The 20,863-nt window shown below is 45.9% G+C and overlaps 1 protein-coding gene across 1 annotated transcript in view; it reads right to left on the reverse strand.

The window, feature by feature from the left end:
* The window catches only part of FUZ (fuzzy planar cell polarity protein), a 167,987-nt gene extending 150,593 nt beyond the window's left edge, over positions 1-17,394 (reverse strand). The window contains exon 1 of the mRNA XM_069605234.1: positions 17,212-17,394. Within this exon, the coding sequence (XP_069461335.1) occupies positions 17,212-17,301 (90 nt within the window). The 5' untranslated portion in view covers positions 17,302-17,394. The remainder of the gene's footprint in view (positions 1-17,211) is intronic.
* Positions 17,395-20,863: the final 3,469 nt, after the last annotated feature.

Raw genomic sequence — 20,863 nt, forward strand, 5'->3', positions numbered from 1 at the left:
CACATTGAAACACAATATTGTTTTTAATTGACATTTAAAAACACACACAAGAAACAGCAATGGGTTAAAAATACATATCATCCATCATATCCCAACTTGTTTATGGGTTATTAAGAACGTGAATTTGCACAGAATCACTCAGCCTTTCTTTAGAATTTGGAAGAACACAGTAACTAAGCATTACAGTACCATCCAACAGCTTTGCACAAATACATATCCTTCCTTACCATAACAAGAACAATATGAAATTAACAGTGAAACAGGATTTAGCCACAAATTAATTTATGCATCTAAAGCTATATGTCAAAGATAACATGATACCTACTCCTATATGTAAAAGGCCATAAGCAGAATTTCTAAGAACTAAAAGAAATTGGAGCAATAAACAAAAATATTAAAAAATGCAATAGATGCCACACAGCGATTCAAAGAACGAGGATATACAAAAACACAAATTCAGCAAAGCGTATGAAAAAGTAACTCAAGTTTCAAGAAATTCTTTGCTACAACAAAACACATCCATTCCTAAACATACATATTACCAGCCCCACAGATAGGGGGCATATTGACCACTTTTACTGCCTAAAAATAAGCAAATACTCCAAAAAATCCAAATAGGAAGTAAAAACACTCCCAACAAAAAATAGGAAACAGACACACAGTACCATGTCCCCCTGCTTTCACCCATGCTGCTCCATGGATATATTTAACCCACTAGTGTATGTAGTACCACAGGAAGAAACTACTATTATTAAAGCCTGATTGGAAGGAGTAAACATCTATCGTTTAACGTACAAGAATAACTAGGTGCAAAGAAATAATTATTGCAAAAACATTTCTGTTTTCCAGTTAAAATATATATGCTGCTTATAAAATACTGCCATTGGGAATGTGACGTACATTTTTACTCCCTAAAAAATAATTTTATTGCCAACTTTAAAAAAAAGAAAAGGGAGTAAAATACTCCCACCTCCAAATCCTACCTTGAGCACTGCATGTTACAAAATAAAGTTCATAACCACTCACAGATCAGTGTACATTGTTGTAAGGAAAATACTCAAACATTCAAAAGCTTTAAAAAAAAGTTAATAAAAAGGTACATGTAAATACTTGATAGAAAAACCAGGAATAACATCATAAATGTCCAACTATAAGCAGCATGATCAGTCCAAGGTACCTGACACCGGATGAATCAAACAAGATCAGGAGCGACCCAACTGGTTAATGACTTACTAAACGAGGTTACAAATGCGAGACATTGATTAAGGCATGTCAGAATATTTGAAGCACAATATTGTTGTACTATTTGTAAAAGCAAAACATTTAGAATTCATATTTCACCTTTTTTTAGGAGTAATGAGGGATATGAATAAAATGTCTAAAAATGTACTTTGAGCCATCTGAATCAGTTGAGTATATGTTCATCAATATCATTCCCCACCTACAGGTTAATAATTTAATAGATGTTGTTCATTTTAAACTATTACACTCATTACGTAAAGAGGACAATAATTGTTTTGTTACACATTAATCGGAGGGTAGCGGTGTTAATCAATTTAAAAAATTGCACAACTCCAAGATAAACAGTATGCTGTATGAATATGATGACATCATCACGCACAACACAGTGAACAGATGTAATACTAGAAATCATAAATAGTCACAATTTTCAAATCCACAAATCATGGCATTCTAGCTAACGTGACAACCACACAGTGGGTGCTTGCTAGTATGAGGTTCTAGAAGATACGCACTCAAGGCAAAAAGCAAACCTTTTTGAGGATATTAAAGGACGCCATTATGAAGTAAAAAATGAAACTATCATGACGATGCATATACTATAATGTATCTAAAATTAAAGTTTCATATCAAAGAAATTAAAAAGATAAAATCAAAGTGAGAAGTTTATTTCTGAATTACAGTATGCACACAAACTTTCCACAGATACAAAAAGTTAAATCTTCCAACACACACATCATAGTAATTATGGCATTCACACAGAATGAGAGGGACAGCTACAGAGGGTTCTCAGGAATTTTATCTTCTGCAGAAAATAATTTGGAGCAGGATCACACAGTTTATTCAAGTATGTCGGCTGGCATTGGAACTCTCCTAGTTCTGTAGCTGGCACATACATGCCAACATACACCTGTCATTCAGCTGATAACTCATACACTGCTCCGTTTTCATTTGCCTTCTAAGACTTATAGGGCCTCATTACGAGTTTGGTGGTATCTCGGCAGTAAATCCACCCATATACCACCAAACTGAATCACTGTTACCGCCACTTGGTACTGCTGGATTACACGTAGTGGTGTAAATCCCCATTTTTTTTTTGGTCCATGGGACTCAATGGGGCTTTTTTCTGTATGAAGTGAACTGTCTGTATTTTTGCAGAAAACATTCTTACCATTCATCTCTCCCCATCATGTTTTACGATGGCCGAATTCCTGAGTTCTGAATGCTCACACCAAGAAACACCAGACAGGGACCCAGGCTCTTATCTGAATGCCACACCCACCCCTCTGGCAGCAGACATCTGTACCATTCCACGTGCAGTTTAGATTGTATTCTTTCCCTCAACTACAGCTCAATACAGAGGTGAGAAATGTTCCGTTTATGCCTCCATAATAACTATTCATTTTTAATGGGCGTATGCAGCGCGTGTATATACGCAAATGGCTAGACTGTGGAGATGGCAGAGCCTCTAATTTGGCCCGCAGAGACCTTTATCTGGATAAAGTACCAATACTGCCCAAGAGATATATATGTATATATCTAATAAGGTGAATAATACAAAAATATCATAGTTGACGACATCTGTACCATTCCATGTGCAGTTTAGATTTTACTATTTCACTCTATTTCAGCTCAATACAGAGGCGAGACATTTTCTGTTTATATCCTGCCTAATACCTCTGTTTATTTTTAATGGGCGTATGTAGTGCGTGGGTATATGCAAATGGATGGACTGTGGAGATGGCAGAGCCTCTACGTTGGCCCACACATACCTTTATCCAGCTGTGTGTGTGACATTTCACACCAAGAAAGTTATGGTGGGTTTAAAAAGGTTTGAAAAAAAACCTTTCACCAGAAATGTGAAATTAGGAAAGTCCATTTGATCCAAGTCACACATTCCACAACGCCACCTAGTAGCCATTGCTGGAAGTTCACCTCCAGTTGTGAGCCACAAGAGCAAGGCATTGTGAATATGCAAATTAGCTCGAATGCAAACCTTTTTCTCCAGGAAATTGTCTTTGTCTGAGAGGGCAGTGCTATTGTATACATAGCTTAATCAACAGGACTACACGGGCACTGATGATCCCTAATAAGGGTAATTGTAATTGTTGATTTATACAGCACTTGTACACTAGTGGAATGCTTCAAGGCGGGAAAGGAATACAGAAATACAGTAATCATTCTTAGGCCTTGAAGTTTCCGAATGATCTAACAGGAAAACTAGCATACTAGGCCTGACGGCATTTCTCCTATTGCAAGTGCATGAAGTGTTACAATAGCGACCAAGCTAGGGAGGAGGGGGGGGCAAAATAAAGGGGGTGGGTGGAGGGAATAGGACAGACGAACTAACTAGTCCTAGTACATTTAGGGCATGCATGCATACAGACAAAGGTGCGAGGAAGGTGGGGTGGGGGGAACAAACTACACTTAACCCAGAGGCCTGCTGGACTGGACTAGAGAGTTTGCCCCACTCACGGAGTGTAAGCTGAAAGTGCAGTAATGCTGAATGGAGGCAAGTGCAAAGGACTGGTGGGGGAGCCTGGGACTTGTAGGGCTCTGGAGGTGAACCAGGCAGCCAGTCAGCAAAAACTGACCAGAGTTAGGGAGAAGGAGGGTGGAGAGACAAAAAAGAACAGAGGTTAGTAGGGGAGAGGGAGAGAGGAGGAGGAAGAGAAGAGGAAGGTCTTGAGGAGTTTCTGGAACTTAAGATGCTCTGGCTCAAGACAGAGAGAGGCAGGGAGGTTGTTCCAGAGGGAGGCACCTACAGAGTATAGAGATCTACCCCCAAATCTCTGTTTGTGAAAGCGGCTCACCCGCAAAGAGTTGGAGGACGAGCGGAGGACTCTAGAGGGAGAGTATTTAGGAAGCAAGCGTTGTAGATAGTGCAGGGCCCCGGCCCCAGAAAGCCTATGCAGAGGGTCTTAAACTTGATCCTTGCAGCCACAGGGAACCAGTGGAGGGATTTCAACGCCAGAGAAATGCGGTCCCTGGGCTTGAGGCCAGGGATAAGTTTCACATCTCTGTTCTGGATGAGTTGTAGAGAACGGAGAGTAAAACAGGAAGATTGAAAAAGACTGTTGCAATAGTCCAACCTAGACAGAACCAGGTCTCTCAAGGTGGTGAGCCCCTGGGGGGGGGGAAGGTGAGAATAGGGAGAATACCTCTGAGGAGGTGCAGTTGGTAGTGGGACTTTTTGGAGATGTCCGAGATGTGAGAAGAGAAGGAGAGAGCGTAGTCTAAGATGACCCCTAGATTATTTGCCTCATTGGTAGGTGAGGGCGCAGGGCCAAGGGAGGCTGGCCAGTGTGAGTGGGGAAGAGCGAGCAGGGGTCCCAAGGAGTACGATCTCAATCTTACTAGCATTCAGGCAGAGATCGCATTGCAAATGTCGGCATTGGGTTGATTAAGCTATGTATAAAGTAGCACTGCCCCCTTAGACAAAGACAATTAACGGGAGAAAAAGGTTTGCATTTGAGCTAATTTGCATACCTACAATGCTTTGCTGTTGTGACTCAGAACTGGAAGTGAACTTCCAGTGATGTCTACTAGGTGGCGTTGTGGAATGTGTGACTTGGCTCAAATGGACTTTCCTACTAATATATTAAGAAAAACATTGTTAAAAGGGACGTTATGGTTACAGGTAAAACCGAAACCCCCTGGAAATTGACAGTTATGGCAAGCTAGGCAACCATAACTTGTGCCACCAGTGTTCACTGCAAGGACTAACACCCATTCAAGATGCCATCAAAAATCTCATTCATGACATCACATTTGTGGCTCCCTCTGTTTTATTCACTACCATAAGTAGGGCAGGTGCTTTTCTTCACCAAAAGTCAGGAACAAACCATTCAAACGGTTCTATATTTGTGTACAGCACCCTTCTCATATGTTCTTACACTACTTCCCTTACGGTTCCCTCACATCATATGATACATATACATATAGGGGAAGAGGAAAGTGTAAAATACAGCACTGGTTTCTTTGCATGCAGACAATCAGTTATGTTATGAACAGTTTCTGACAATACTGCTCCTTTTTAGCTTATTTTAATTCCCTTGTATATGGTCATGTTTGCATGCACTGTGGCGTCTTTATGGTTTCTGTGCAGTAGTGCAATTATGTAGTTATAAAAGGCAATGGTAGCTACTTCTTACATATTTCACAGTACCCGACACTCTAAAACGAATGCATTCATGATTTCAGTATGTAACATTGAAAGATTTTGAAGGTTACGCTTCCATGAGGCATGGTGCAGACAATGGCTACATTTGCACATAAGTTCCTTCATGTAGAGTGAAGAAGTGTATAATACAATGGTGTGTATAGCAATGCATTCTTCCATGACCTACTTATGTCATGATAGTTCTTCCAATAATCTTTCATGTTTTCTGCCACCATTACAATAACAATCCCTTGTGGAGGCTTCCTATTAAAACTACATGCACATGTGAGGTCATCAGTGATGTCATGAATGAGATTTGTAATGGCATCTTTGATGTCATGGGTGTTAGTCCTTGCAGTGAACACTGGTGGCACGAGTTATGGTTGCTTTGCTTACCATAACTGCCGAATTTCAGAGGGTTTTCGGTTTTACCTGTAACCATAACGTCCCTGTAACGTTTTTCCATTGAATTTCATTGGTTTTTGCTAATGAAACTTAACCATAACGTCCCTTTAACAACGTTTTTGTTAGTGCATTTCATATGTTTTTAGTAGGGCACTGTAAGCAGAACGTTGCTTTAGCATAGTGTATTTATAAATGATGCTATGTTTGTAGTACCGCAGCTGCACCATAACGTCCCTTTAGCAATAATTTTTGTGGCTGATTATGATATAAAGCTCCTTGTAGAGTGTCACAATGTAAGTGGCAATGAAGGGAAGCAGTGCAATTGTGTGCTAAATGGAAGAAACCGTGGTACTGTAGAAAACACTGCAGTGCAAACAGGTAGAAATGGGTGGCTGATGAAACAGATGGTTGTGCGTGTTGCAGTGCATTTTCAACAGCGCAAGTGTGCAACAGCAAGCACAAACATTATTCCTATACTCCCAAAAAGGGCAGGAAGTCGATGTGTATAGAGCGTGCAGAATACAGAAATGCAGTAATATCAACAAGAACGCTATTTGTGGGGGAAACTGCTTGTGCTCTGAAACAATAGATTCCCATTTCTACAGTACAACAATGGCACACGTTGTAAAAAGACACACATACAGTTCTCCCCAATGTACCGTTCTATTTCCGGACCAAATAAAAATTACTGCGCCTACATGGGTGTCTGCATATTGGGGATACAAAATCATGCAGGAGATCGGAAACAGAAGCATTGCCTGGCCTACTACCTCAGTCACCACAAATGCCACTGAAAATTGTGTTAGAGGGTGTGCATTAGTCCCTCCACAATCAACAACAATAATATCGTGGGGTTTGAGCATCACCACAAAAACAAAAAGCAATCACTGCAGTGTAGGTGCTCCATACGCGTACAAACCCAAATGATACACTCCACATAACTCCCACCAGACTCTGTTTTCCATTCACTGTCAAGTGATGTACATATAATTCACCCACAAAGCATACGCTGTGGCGCGTACAACACACAGCCATAAGCTCACCCTCTGCAATTAGGTCGACAAATATACCGCATACCACAGTCTGTGCGTGTACTCCACACCCAGAAAGCTTATTGCGCAATCCTGTGTCCTCCACAATCCCAAATATAAGATGGCCATATGCAAACGGGGCGAATGTTACATGTACAACCCTCCAACTGACGCGATGTCCGCAGACTTTTGCAGGTGTCCGCGCGCGGGGTAGTAGGGGAATAATTGTCAACAAGGGTAGAGGATCTCCTTTGCAGTTGTGGCTCTTAAAAAACATTTTTTTTTTAAAACAGCTTCCACAGTAACAACTCTTTTTTCAGGCTTTTATAATTATTTTTATTTGTTTCACAGCGCCTCACATTCTTACAATAGCGTCTTTAGTGCAGCCTGTAGATTGGAAAACCAAATGTCATTGCCACTGGGCAACAACGAAATGCCATTTCCATTGAGAAGGTGCACATATCGATAACCAATGTCATTCTCACAGGAGTACATTCCAGCAGCATGCAAAAAGTTAAACATGCTTCTGTTGGTAAGACGCCTTCCCACCTCTGGCTGCCGACAACATTCATTGGAATAGTTGTATACTGGACTTGGTGGTATACATGAGAAAAGCACCTTTGCACTGGCAAAAATAAAAATGCGCTGCACTTCTTTCATCATCTTTTTGAGTTGACGGTACACACTTGTACAAGCTATGGAACCCAAAAGCAATGCTCCATAGTACACTACCACAACGTGTACAGTACCTAAAGTTGCCACTCGTCAACATTCTGCAAGCAAATGGTCGAAAGTATGGACAGGGACACCACACCACAAAGTGTACACTTCGTCCAAATTCAAATTGCCATTAGGCCTCTTTCCATGGCATACTGGAGCAGATCTAGCACAAAGCAAATCACCCACTATGAAAACTGTGCGTCTCGCCATCTCTGCCAGCCTCACTACACACAGTAGTAAAAACAAATATGGTCGCCCTTTCGTGTGACACACACTCTAACCACCTGATTGGACATGCAACAATCGCATTTCCAGCATGCCAGCATGTTCAAAAGCACAGAATGTAGCATGTGCGCCTCGCAAAGTATTGTGGAAGCTGCACCCCAGTAAATCATGAACAGTCCTTCTTCCCTTTCCACTATCCTCTTACTACCACACATCTTATTAGATATTGGTAAGTACTCACACACGCATCCACTAATGCCCTCCAAGACTTCACAATCTTACAATGACAGTTCTCCACAAGACTTCATATGTACCGTTACAAAATCAGCCTGCACGTGTGCTGTTATTGGGAAGCACATCCAGTGGAAAGTTCAGTGTAACATTCCAGGAGTTATACATGCACATTCATCCACATAAGCACCCATTACCACAAAACAAAGGTATGAACATTTTTGTTGGCAGTATGGTCAGAACTCTGTTATAAGTGCCTCTGCGCATGATATCTGCCTCCAAGCGTCCACTACGTGTTTAAAACGCATACTGATGTTCCTCCTACCATGAAGTGGCAATTTGTTGGTATGTGCTTGCAATGTTTTCATTTACTCATATCATACACTATATTAGCAAAACAGGAACTCTTTTCTTTCCTTCCCACAAGGGCATGCAAATTGTACCCCACTAACCCACCTACTACATAACTCGTAAAAAGAAGTCACTAAAGTCACCACTGAATGTATTTTAGCAACCTACAGTCACTTGACGAAAAGGTCAGTGTCTGCACGGGTGTGGTGCTTTGTACGCTGCACTGTTGCCACAGGCTCTTTTAAAATCTGCCAGCTTCCACTCTGCACCCTTAGCAACTCATCCATAAGAGGAATGCGCAACTTGTCCTGGGCCTGAAAGGCAGGGATTGTATCTTTGCTCAAATAGAATGGCTGCAATAGCTCCCAGTGGCTGCGAACAATAAAATAAAAGCCCTGTGCATTATGCAGAAGGCCTTCTAGTCTCTGGGACCTCAATACCTTGCACTCTCACTTCTGAAATATCTGCTTGATCCAGCTCTTACCTCATCCTCCTCCTACTCCCTCCGGGTCAGTTGCTTCTACATGCAACCAGATGGTGGTAGATGTGTTTCTTCTGCTGGGGCCTCTCTGTGCAGCACACTCTCTGTCTCCCTGGACCTTGAGGAGAAGCATTGTAGGCTCTGAAAGCACCTGAAAACCTTTCCATGTGCTTCTTCTTTTTCCCCTGCTCACTTCCTGGCTAAAAAGTATTCTGCACTGGTTTTCTACCTACCCTATAATCTGTGCCCCAGGCCACCTCCCTCCCTACAGTTCCACCCCTGAACTGGCTTTCTGCAAACCACCGCACTTGGGGACTGTTTTCTAGAACCCTAACAGTCCAGCCACCACTTGATGTCTACACTACCCTTGAACTTGCCAGCACAGGGCGTAGTTGCATGTATTTCTATTTTTTATTATTTGCATGTACTGCACTTTGCCCTCCCGCTTCCCATTCACTTGCACACTCTTAATGTCAGATGGGCTAGAGGAATCAATGTCTCTGTGTGGCCTCAGTTCCGCCTCCCTTTCCTCAGCGCGCCTTCACACACTTGTATGGTGGCGCGATACACAAATGGCACAAAATACCATAGCATATCATAAAATGCACACACTGCATGACAAGATGCCTGCCACGTACCTTGTACACTTCACAATATGGTCTTCCCATTGTAATGCATGTACTACAAATGTCGGAAAAGTTATCCCACAAAAGCAGCAGGGAGCGTATATTAGCAACGTTCAGCAAGTGCATGTAGTGCTTGCATACAAACATGATGCATGCCCCTTACCTTGCACACTTTCACCATAGCCTCCTACATTTATCTGTACAAACAGACCTCCTGTCAGTGTTTGTGTACACACCACAACCAGCAACCACATTGCGCAATGGCTTAGCCTCCACAGTGCCGATGCTATAGGTGCCATCCTAAAAACAGCCGGATCTGCCACGTCTAATTCACAAAGTCCCGCGGAATCTGCGGCATTACTGTGCTAGAAACTGGAGGGGGAGGGGAGTTCAGGGGATTGCGCCTTTAGGATTGTCTCTAAAAACACTTTTTTTTGGTCTTTTTGTTATGTATGTGCATTCATACATTTTTTTTCTTGTTTTTCTCTCTGTTCACTGTCTGTTTGCTTCTCCTCCTGACATTTTTCTCAACTGAAGATGAACGGTTATCTTACAGCATTCTCTGCAAAGATTCGTGCAGAGTGGCAAACACAACAGCATTGCCAATAGAAGTAAAAAAAAAAAAAAAAAGCCATTTCCTTGGAACCACTGGAAATCTTGCTGGTTATTAATGCTTTCATAGTCAGTGCAGAACATCCCAGCACTGCACATAAAGTCACACATGATTCTGTTTATCCAACGTCTCCCTACCTCTGGCTGTGGACAAATTACACTGGCATGCTCCCATTGTCCTCTTGGTGTCATAGATGAGAAAATCACCTTTGCATTAGGAAATATCTGCATCACAGCTGTGAAACTTCTTTAAGAGAGCAAACGTGAGCATGACATGTGCCCCAAATATAGTCCCCCAAAATGCACGACCACCACATCTACAGTACCAACAGAGGCCACACATTTGCAAAGGAAATCCATGCACCCGAAACCCCACTCATAAACTGTGCCCCAAAAAGCCTGCACTCCTTCCAACTGAGAGTCAGTATCAAAGCCCCTTTCCACGGCATACCTGTGCAGATCGTACACAAAAGGTATCACCGACTATAAGCACTCACCGTCTGTCCATCTCTGGCAACTTCACTGCATCAAACTTTGGGTAAATATGTCACCGCCTCTTCCGGTGAATCACACCCTCGAATCCTCATTGGAGAATCCCCACAGTTCCATTTGCAAAGGCTCCATGCTCAGAAGTTCATGATGTGGCACGTGCGCTTTCCCAGCTACAGCTAGGGCCACGCCCCAGTTACTTCTTCCCTTTGCACTTGAATTTTCCAACACGCTGTCATGGCCACTAACCAAGGACCCTTATTTCCTTCTTCCAAAGGGTCCAAATGGGCCGTGTCCTGGCCTTTGGCGCCAGGCTCATAAGAAAGTGTGCTCTGCACACTTTGGGTCCAAGGCACGTGTATCCAGGCCGGGCCTGGCCTTAGAAAGCATTGGAAGGCACGTGCAATCATCTATGGGAGTGGTGAGGTGGGCCACAAGGAGGAGCTAAAGGGGAGTGGCTAAGGCCAGACTATTTGAGCCGGCCCCACCCGCATGTTGAGGCTTTGCGTTAATCTGCTGTATGCAGTGTAACACTTACCGCCATCTGAAGCTCTTACCTGTCTCCAGCTCTGCATCTTCTGATTCCAGCTTCACATCTTCGGCGTGCACCTACCCGATTCCAGCTTCACATCTTCGGCTCGCACTTACCTGATTCCAGCATCACATCTTCAACGCGCACCTTATCTGGATCCAGCTATACCATCACTCAGAGCGCATCCAACCTCGATCCGGCATCCGCAGCGCGCACCTTACCTGAAGCCAGCCATACCACCGCTTGAAATACTACGAGCTTCACGCCAGTATCTCCAGCGCGCACCTTACCTGTCTCCTCGAATCCATCTTCTGTTGCGTGCCTCTTCCTCACCTGCTGGAGTCTTCATTCACGCAGAGGTCTTCTTCCCGCCAGACATCCACGCAGTTCTTCCATCTCGCAGCCGCGAACAGATTTCCGGATAGTCGTTCTCCATTTTCCAACGCCAGGCCATGCCTGCAAGAAATAAAGACAGCACAAGGTTAGAAACCGCATAAATATTAACGCTTGGTCGCACAACACCTAAGCCTTGCATTTCATTTCGAAACCCTACTTACCTTCTAGTGGGGTCTGCTCCATTATTTTCGGACACCGCGTGGGTACACTGTCAGCAACGCGACTCAGCGGAGCCATCTTCAACACCTATTGGGGAAAAGAAAGACATTATTAAGGATACGGACAATAATCATTGGGAAAGAATTTACAGAAGCATACGGACAATAATCATTGTTATCAACACTCACCTCCCACGAGGATTGGTCGCAGCTGGTCTGGGCCATTGCGCATACGGGCCAGTGAAGCAACTGGGCCCGTTTATAGCACCCCTGTTGAAGAGAAGCAGGACAGAGAGCTCATCTTTGCAAAATATCAGGGCATTGCCAGCAACCTGACCAGACCAAATCGCCGCAGCTGGGGGGTAAAACAAGATCCAGGGAAGCCAAAACCAGGGAGGGCTCCAATCGTGCCCCAACGTCCCCGCAGAGACCAGGAAAGCGTAACACACTCCCTTACTGGCGGCTATTGGAGACTATGAAATTTTCAGAAACGCCTGCACCAATCACTTACTGAGCCTCAGCATTGCACACTATAATTTCCCTGCACAACTCCATATTTCCTGTTAAACACTCTGAGAACACGTTCCCTTTGCTTCCAAAGCACCTCCACCAGAAACTTTTCCAACAGGATGCCCTATTTCAGCATCCACAATGATCCAATCACACCTTTCGCCATTCACACAACCGCCCACCCTTGCCCACACCCAGAACAACACTATGAATTCATGCATGCGACCATGTGGGCAGCTATCATTATGCACAAAAGTAACATACATAGCAGCACTTCAACCCAACTCCCACACACCAAAAAGCACCCATTCACGAAAACAGGTCGCAATTAGTAGCATCCAAAAGCATAACACAGCCTCCATCACCCCTACCCACTGCCATTCACAAAGTATTGTGTCACTACCAACCTACCCACAACCGTTTCACAACATTCCCCCTACCTTAACAAATTAGCACATAGCATAGTAACCAAGCACATTTAAGGTGCACTTCTACCATATGCTCTACCATACTGACAGTATGCAAACCCAGCACCCAGTGCCCACACTGCATGACTTTTCACACTACCATTGCCAAATACACATCAAAAACGTCACCATGTTGTAACAGTGTCCTCACCTGCAAAACCAAACATGCATGCATGACACCTCACTTCTCCTGCTGCTTTTGCGTCAGATCACCACCTTCTAACTGCTGCAGAATCCAAAATGCTTTACTGCGGTGTGTGTCCTACAGTCCTAGCCTCTTGAGTGCATGGCCTACGGTCTACGGCCTTCGGCCATGCACCCAACAGTCTAGGCCTTCAACACTCTCACTGCTACATAATGGCACCATCCATTTCACCATGTCACCAACTACAACAATCTACATACACAGCACTGCCACCAGCACTCCTACCCAACCTGCACACCGCCATACAGCTATACAGGAAAAATTGCTACACTTACCACAATGTAGAAACACAACACTGTCTCCTGCACCCATGTGCACTTTCATTCACATAGTAAACCCGCACCCACTTCCATTCACAAAGTAATGTGTCAATGTACACCTACTCACATACTGTTCGCAACATTGTTCCTACTCCAACCAATCCGCACACACCACACTATGCAAGCACCCCCCCTCTACCGGATACAGAGTCACACATGCATTGCTTCGGTGGGTGAGCTGAAGCCCTCGGCTCTTGAGAGCATGGCATCCGGCCTTCGGTAATGCCCCCAATAGTGTAATCCTTCACCAAACCAACCCCAACTGTATGCACCCATGCATGCCACCATGTCCCCAATCACTGCTTCCATCCGCATAGCACAGGCACCCGTGCTCTCACCCACCCTATGCCATAACCAATTCACTCCCCTTCTGAAATTCACCTGCCACCACTCACCATGGAAAGAGGTCGCTGCAGACAGGTTGCCAATATAGAACCAAAACACTGTCTCCTGCACCCCTGTGCACTTCATTCACATACTACGGATGTACCCACTTCCATCCACAAAGTATGGTATCACTGCCAACCTACCCACATAGTGTTCGCTACATTAGCCCTACTCCAACCAATCTGCACACACACTATGCAAGCACCCCCTCTACCTGATACAGAGTAACACATACATAGTTGCGGGTGGTGAGCTGAAGCCCTAGGCTCTTCAGAGCATGGACTCCGGCCTACGGCCATGCACCCAATAGACCAATCCTTCAACAGACGCACCGCAACTACATGTACCCATGCATGCCACCATGTCCCCAACTACCGCAATCCATCTGCATAGTACCGACACCCACGCTCCAACCCATCCTATGCCATGTGCAATTCACTCCCCTTCTGAAAATCACTTGCCACCACTCACCACGGAAAGAGGTCGCCGAAAACCGTTCTCGGCAGAAGCTATCATGCCGTTACAACCGCTGCCTCAAATCACCACACAAAGTTGTCGGCTGTCTAGGTACCCAGGAAATCGCGCTGTACGCACCAATACTGCAGCCACTCCTCTGTCTTCTTCCACATTAACCACTTGTCACTCCCCCACCCTTTCCCTTCCTTGCTGCGGCCAACAATGGCGTGCGGTATATTTTGCAGACCCTTCCGCCGGCGCACTGTCCTCCGAAACACCATGGTGGCGTTTCGCAAACATTGTTGACGCACAGCATGCTTCCCTCCAGCCAACCACCGGCCGCGTCTAAAGTTCTCCGACAGCATGCCGTACTGCAGACCAATGATACTTTGGTCCGCAAAGCGAACAGGGACATGGGTCTGCGGAGCGGACCCAGATATCACTAATTTTTAGAGACGCACATTTCAGTCGTTTCCAACAAAAGTACTGGTCGGATTCCCACCAAAGGCACAAAAGCACGCTTTCGGACCTAAACCCTCGCACCTGCAGCAAATTTGGTGAAAATCTGTCCAGCCGTTTATCCCCATTCAGTCTATGGAAAAAACAACGTGCAACCCCCCCTATAACTTTGCCCCCCCCACAAACCTCCCCCAACTTGGTGAAAAAATTCAGAGCCAACCATATACTTTTTTTGTAAAGTTCGGTGAGGATTCGTCCAGCGGGAGCGAAGTTAGAAGCCGCCAAAAAAAGTGCTCTTCCTAGGAGTTTAGCATCTTAACCAGAACTACAAGGCCACTACCCCGGGCTGTGTAAAAGTATATATATAAAAAATGCACACGCTAACACTGCCCAAGAAGACAAAGACAATTTTTGGAGGGAAAGCTTGCATTTGGGCTAATTTGAATACCCACAATGTCTTTTTCGTGTCTCTGAATTGAAGTGAACTTCCAATGATGGTTGCTGGGTAGGGCTGTGGCATGTGTAACTCGGCTCAAATGGCTTACCCTTCTTTTACATTTCCAGTGAAAGGTCTCCTTCCACCACCCCTGCAAAAGGTTAAATCCACCATAACATTGCTTGTGTTTGCTGTTCCTGCACTGTCAGACTATAGCATACATGCCAACCCTCCCGATTTTTCAGTTAAATCTATTGCTATTTTTCACGTTCTCCTGCCTAAAATAATTATTTCCACAATGCATTCCTACAGGAAAATTGTTGTCTCACAATTTCTCTGACGAAATGTTGGCATCCCTCGGTGAGCAGGCGAGTACCCTGAAGCCCCCGGCCTCTAACATCTTGTGCCTTGTTTTTAGGTGCCCCCATTCCCCCGTGTGCTGGCTTGCAGCCATGGCTTCCTCCCGTGCTAAATCCCGCCTCCCAGCCCTCCCCCTCCCGTGATTGGCTGCCTGTATGGTGCCACCACCATCACCCTACATGAGGCTGGCTACGGTGAGTTTGCCCCCAGATGCCCCTACTACCATTTCAAACACTGTAAAAGTGTTTTGAAATAGCATTCCAGCGCGCTCGGCGCTCCAGTCCCCTTCCTCCTTCCACTTCCTTCCCCAGCCCAATCCCGCCTCCCAACCCTCCCCCAGCACCCTGATTGGTCTCCTGGCCACATATCATGAAGCCCCCTGCCCGGCAGCCCCCTGTGGCTAAGGGCGGCTCCAAGATGTGTCTGCAGGTGTCCACAGGGGACGCCAGCAACTAACAGACACCAACAAAAACTGTGAGTGAGTCTACTCCAGAAAACCACTGCCACTCTCTCTTACCTCCCAATAGCAGAGTGCCATAATATTAGCATGTCCACACTTAGATAGAATTGTAAATATTAGCCTGCGCCGCTTCCAGATAGGATCGTGAAGGCCAACAAGTGCCACGCTTAGATAAAACTGTGAATGTCAGCATGCTAAAGGTCAGGTAACCCATTAACCAATATAACCTCAAACTCTGCATACTTATCTCACTCAAAAACTCACACAACCATCTCTCGCACCACAAGCCGCACGCACTTAACAACACTGCAACAACACATAAGCCGGAGCAACAGCACACGTGGACTGACACCGATCCAATACCCGCACCAAAGCTCAGCACCCGGTGTATACCGAGTTGAAGCTGCCAACAGAACACCACTCCTCTCACTATCCTACTCCCTCTTCACCTTACTAACCCATCCCACCATATCGTTTACAGATCCACCAGAGCGCCTGGGGACCAATTCTAGTTGGTGACGGTGCGCGGTACAAATACCTTTAACATGTATGCTAGCTATACTGCACTAATGATCCCCAATACTTTTGAAACCAGATATGTTGTTGTCTACAGCCTTGAGAAAGCCACATATCATGGGTTGATTAAGCCAAATATAAAATAGCATTGCCCAGCAAGATAATTTTCTCGAATCAATGTACTCCAGTGATAGTTACTAGTGCTTTGGCACACGTGACTTGGCTGCAGGCTTATTCTTCTTTCATAATGAATTTACACAGATTTCTGGTTCAGAATATGCGCCGGGGGGGGGTACAAATCCTGCAGCAGCAAGAGCAAATCGCGATTTATATGTCTGTCGATATGATTGTTGACTCAGGAAAAAATGCAGCATGGAATTATCACAAGGACAAGTAGGCCAGCAGGGGGATCTGACAGTCTCTGAGCGCGTAGATTGCATTCAAGAGGTCATACGCATAGAAAAGGGACAAACGGTTTGAGAATGCTGCCTAATGGGTACATTAATAGCGAATCTGCAATCAAAAAGCCATCTTGAAAGAGTGTCTTTGAAAAACTTACAAACAAAACGCAAGAAAGAAAGGCGCAGGCACGCGCTCGGTTTTAGCAAATTTACCGCCGCGCTTCGTCATAACCCGCACCATCAATTAAGTTTAAAATATATTACAATCCGATATATACTACTAGTCTGAAGAATATAAGCTGTTGTTTCCTTCGATATGTTTTTTTTAAAGACGAATCGATGTATCTTCCCAGGGTCCACAATAGTCACCACGCACGTGTATAGGGGCGATTATATTTCGACTAGTGTCGCTGTTTCAGGTTTATCTGTCAAACCGCTTTACATTGTAAATATCAGACATTCAAAACGTTCAATATGGCCGCCGCTGTACAGTAGACATAGAAAAGAAAACATATTTCTTGTTAGTGTTTTCGCACTATAGCCTGTGGCGATTCAAGGGCATAGATGCAAGCTCACCTGCCGGCCGCTCCCTCCCCTAGTTCTGCTGAAAAGCGGCACTCCGCTGTTAGCGGTCAAGCAGATCAGGGACAACCCTATTTCCTCCATCACACCCCAGAGCTTGTCTCTGCTAGATGTCGGGGCACCATCTTAGACACGCAGCGCATGCCGGGAAGGGTGGGACGCCGTCACCAAGCAACGACTGAGATGTAAGGACAGTGGGCCAGCCGTGTGAAATTAGGGCGACAGCGTCCCGCCCAGACTCCCTCACAGATAACACATTTTCATGGTCGCTTCATCAGCTCAAAGGAGATTCCCCCAGTAACGCCCAACGAAATAGTAACTCTGACGCCCAATTACTTCTGTATGCCTCAGTCAGTGCCCGCACAGTACGATGCTCCTACCTCTCTCTCAACTCAGATGCTTTAAGCACTTGTCACCTGCAGTGGAGTCAAATCACTCACACGGCAAGCCCGTTGCTCGTTGATTTACTTCAAAGGGTTCTCACGCATCAAAAGCAAAATCATCTGATATTGCCTCTCCAGCAATGGCATGGCATAGGTCGAACATGCAGTCAAACATTGTGCCACCAAAAAAGGGTAAAGGTGAACCGTTGTTCAGTTGTTCACCATTGTTCAGTTGTTCCCCAATCTTCATTGACAGGGTATGGAGCAGCTGTCCCTAAGACGCTCCACCAGATGCAGAACATATTTTGAAAAATTGTCAAAAACCGAGCACTTCAAAGAATTCTAATGGGGACACTGTTATGGGGAGGGGTGGTGGTCCAGTGGGCAGTGCTGTCACGTGTTACTGTCCAAGTGATCACAGCACGTCTCTAAACAGGACGGCTGTGATCAGGGACGTCATTTCACCAAAATAGCAGCAGTAGTGGAAGTGACATCACACAACCTTTGACCTCTGATGACATCACAGGAAGTGATTTCCTTTGACCCCCCCCCACCCGAAGTGACATTGTAATTGGTTATTCATAACACGCTTAATACCCAGAGATTTCAAAGCGCAGAGCCGACCGGGGTCTGCGTTGCTCCATGTCGTCTTGCTTCCAAGTCTAGCACGTTTCCCCTGAGCTATCCTCCCGAGCTAAATCACGAGAGACGATGGAACACGACCGTATGGTATATTTGACCAAGTTTAAGCTGTACGAAAATCCTGTACTACCAAAAATTTGATCAAATATGCCATACATTACCATTATAGCGAACAAGGGGAATGGGGGGTCCGGTCACATAGGCTTGGATGGTTGGCTGAGGCACCCAGACTTATGGATGGAGCCATGGGCACAGGGCCGTACAGTGCCTGGGGGCCCCACGCAGTTTACACACCCAGATCCGTGGTCGCACTGATTAGTGGGGTGCTGCAGTACCATGATCACACAGCGACAACCTGCAGGCCCAGTAAATGAGATACGAGACACAAGTGCCATTCATGGAGCCTGCCGCCATTCTAACTGCACGTGCCGGCTGAGGCTCCTTTTATTGGGAGCCAGTCATAACGGAGTCGTGACATACATTCTTAAAAGGAACAACACCACACTCCTCTTTTGGAAATCAAATAAATCAACAGTCACAAACAACAATACTTGGTCCCCTTGGGAACTGTGGGGTAAAACAATAACCACATACATTAAAACTCAGTTACAAACATCAGAATACCTACAACTACTATTAGACCTCTTTGCTTGGTTTGTGGGTGACGGTCGGAGTTGGTGGACTGCGAGTGGCATAGAGGCAGTTCCGACACAACATAAGGAAAACTTTATTCAGCGGGGGAGGAGGGAACTCCAACCAACGGATGGCACCATTGTCAGTTACTGGATCGATAATCCGATCTGCCGACAATCTGCAGGATCTCAGCTTCACACACCCATAAGTACTGGGACCACTTTACGCACATCAATGACATGCGGGCTTACAGCATCAAAAGTACATGTTTACTGAGTCCTCTTTGAGCATTTAGGGAAACGCAGGAGACCAGATTCCCCTCAACCCATTGTCTGTTTGGGAGCAGGGGGCATGACCAGTTCGTGGTGTGCATTCTAGGGCAACGTGGCCACAAGGATAGGCCCTGTCAGGGGTTTTGGGGACCACCCGCCCAATTACCTCTTATTAGTCCTGGATCTGAGGGTGCACTTTACAAACCGGCAAAGCCGCACCTGGGGGCCACATCGGCTGTAGTCTCTTGATAGTTGAGCCAGCAGCGGCAAGACACTGGTAGCAGGGTGTCTGGGCTGCGCTGCATGTTTGCTCCCCCCAGGCAGGAATTACTTTCCTTACTGCAGTGGTGGTACAGGCTGCTCCTTCCTCTCTCCTGGGTGGGAATTCTGGAGATTTCACTTCGGGGGCACTCAGTGCCTCTACCTCTCCCCCAAGTGGGAGGTGTTTAAATGAATGCAGCGACGGAGGCCGCACCACCTTGCATTTCAAACACTAGACAAAAGACTGCTGGGACCTAGGATGCACCAGCACTCCATGTTGGAGTTGCAACCCTACTACTTGATCCCGACACGTACTATTCTCTTTCTCCCCCAGGCAGGAGCTGTATTTATCTGTTGCTCCTGCTCCCAGTATTAAGCACAGTGGAGGAGAACTCTCCTTTTTTCTTTTATTTTTCTTGCTCTGATCCAGAGCGCACAGCTAGCACCTGCCTATTATTTCCATATTGGAGCTCCAAGCACAGAGCACATTGCTTTTTTTCACCTTCGCTTCGACTACAGAGCACAACACAGTCACCACCTTCTTGGCCGGGGCATCCAGGGCTTTTTACCAGCTCTAATGCCAGCACCTTTTATTTTTTAAAGGCTCTGGTGCCAGAGCACACAGCCTTGACCTTTTTTCAGCCAGCTCCAGGCGTGCAGGAGGTCCGATCACCAAACTTCACTGCCTCGTGGCCTGGGCATACGCCGGAGGGAGTACTCGCCGTAGTGGGCCTGGAGCCCCTGCCGGTCAGCAGAGGGCCTCTGTGGTGGCCTGAAACACAGTTTGTGATCAGTGGGGTGTTTATTGAGACACCTCCTGTAACATTGGAACTGGGGTTGTTAAGAGTTCAGGGCAGGGCTGGTGTAGGTACTCGCTGTGCAGCTGTCCAGTTCATGCAGTTGACCTAACTGCATATAAGTGTGTTAGCATTCACACACACACGACAGCCAGAGGACCCAGGAGGCTGCCCTCAGCCTTGGTATTACGCTCTAGCTGACTCGGGCCTCTGTAGGCAGGCCCTGCAGCAACTGTGGTCCTCAGGCAGGAGGAGCGCTGGGGGTGACTGACTCCTTCAGCCTCTCGACGAGTTCTGCCACCTTCCTTTTATTTGTGGGGTTCATGGTCCTGAAATCTCAAGAGATCACGTGGAAGCGATCTCGCGAGATGTAGTTCCCACACACCTCCTTTGGTGGGAAAGCATGGTTGCTAGTTCATGATGAAGGCGGTGAACCTGGTGGGCTTTCTTCTCTCCCTTTGGGGTCTGTCTTGGTTGGTGATGACGCTTGGGGCTTGGGTGGTGATGTGAGGCGTGTTGAGGGGGTTGAGGACTTTTGGTGTCACCTCCCAGTGTGGTTCTCGGGACTGGGGCAGGGGGCTCGTGTATGTGAGTTCCCTTTGATCCTTTTCTCTTGAATCATCTGTATCTGAATGCTTGGGGTCGCTGACTGAACCCC

The sequence above is a fragment of the Ambystoma mexicanum genome, chromosome 1p (genome assembly GCF_040938575.1).
Source record: "Ambystoma mexicanum isolate Mex_15411 chromosome 1p, UKY_AmexF1_1, whole genome shotgun sequence".
Lineage (NCBI taxonomy): Eukaryota > Metazoa > Chordata > Amphibia > Caudata > Ambystomatidae > Ambystoma > Ambystoma mexicanum.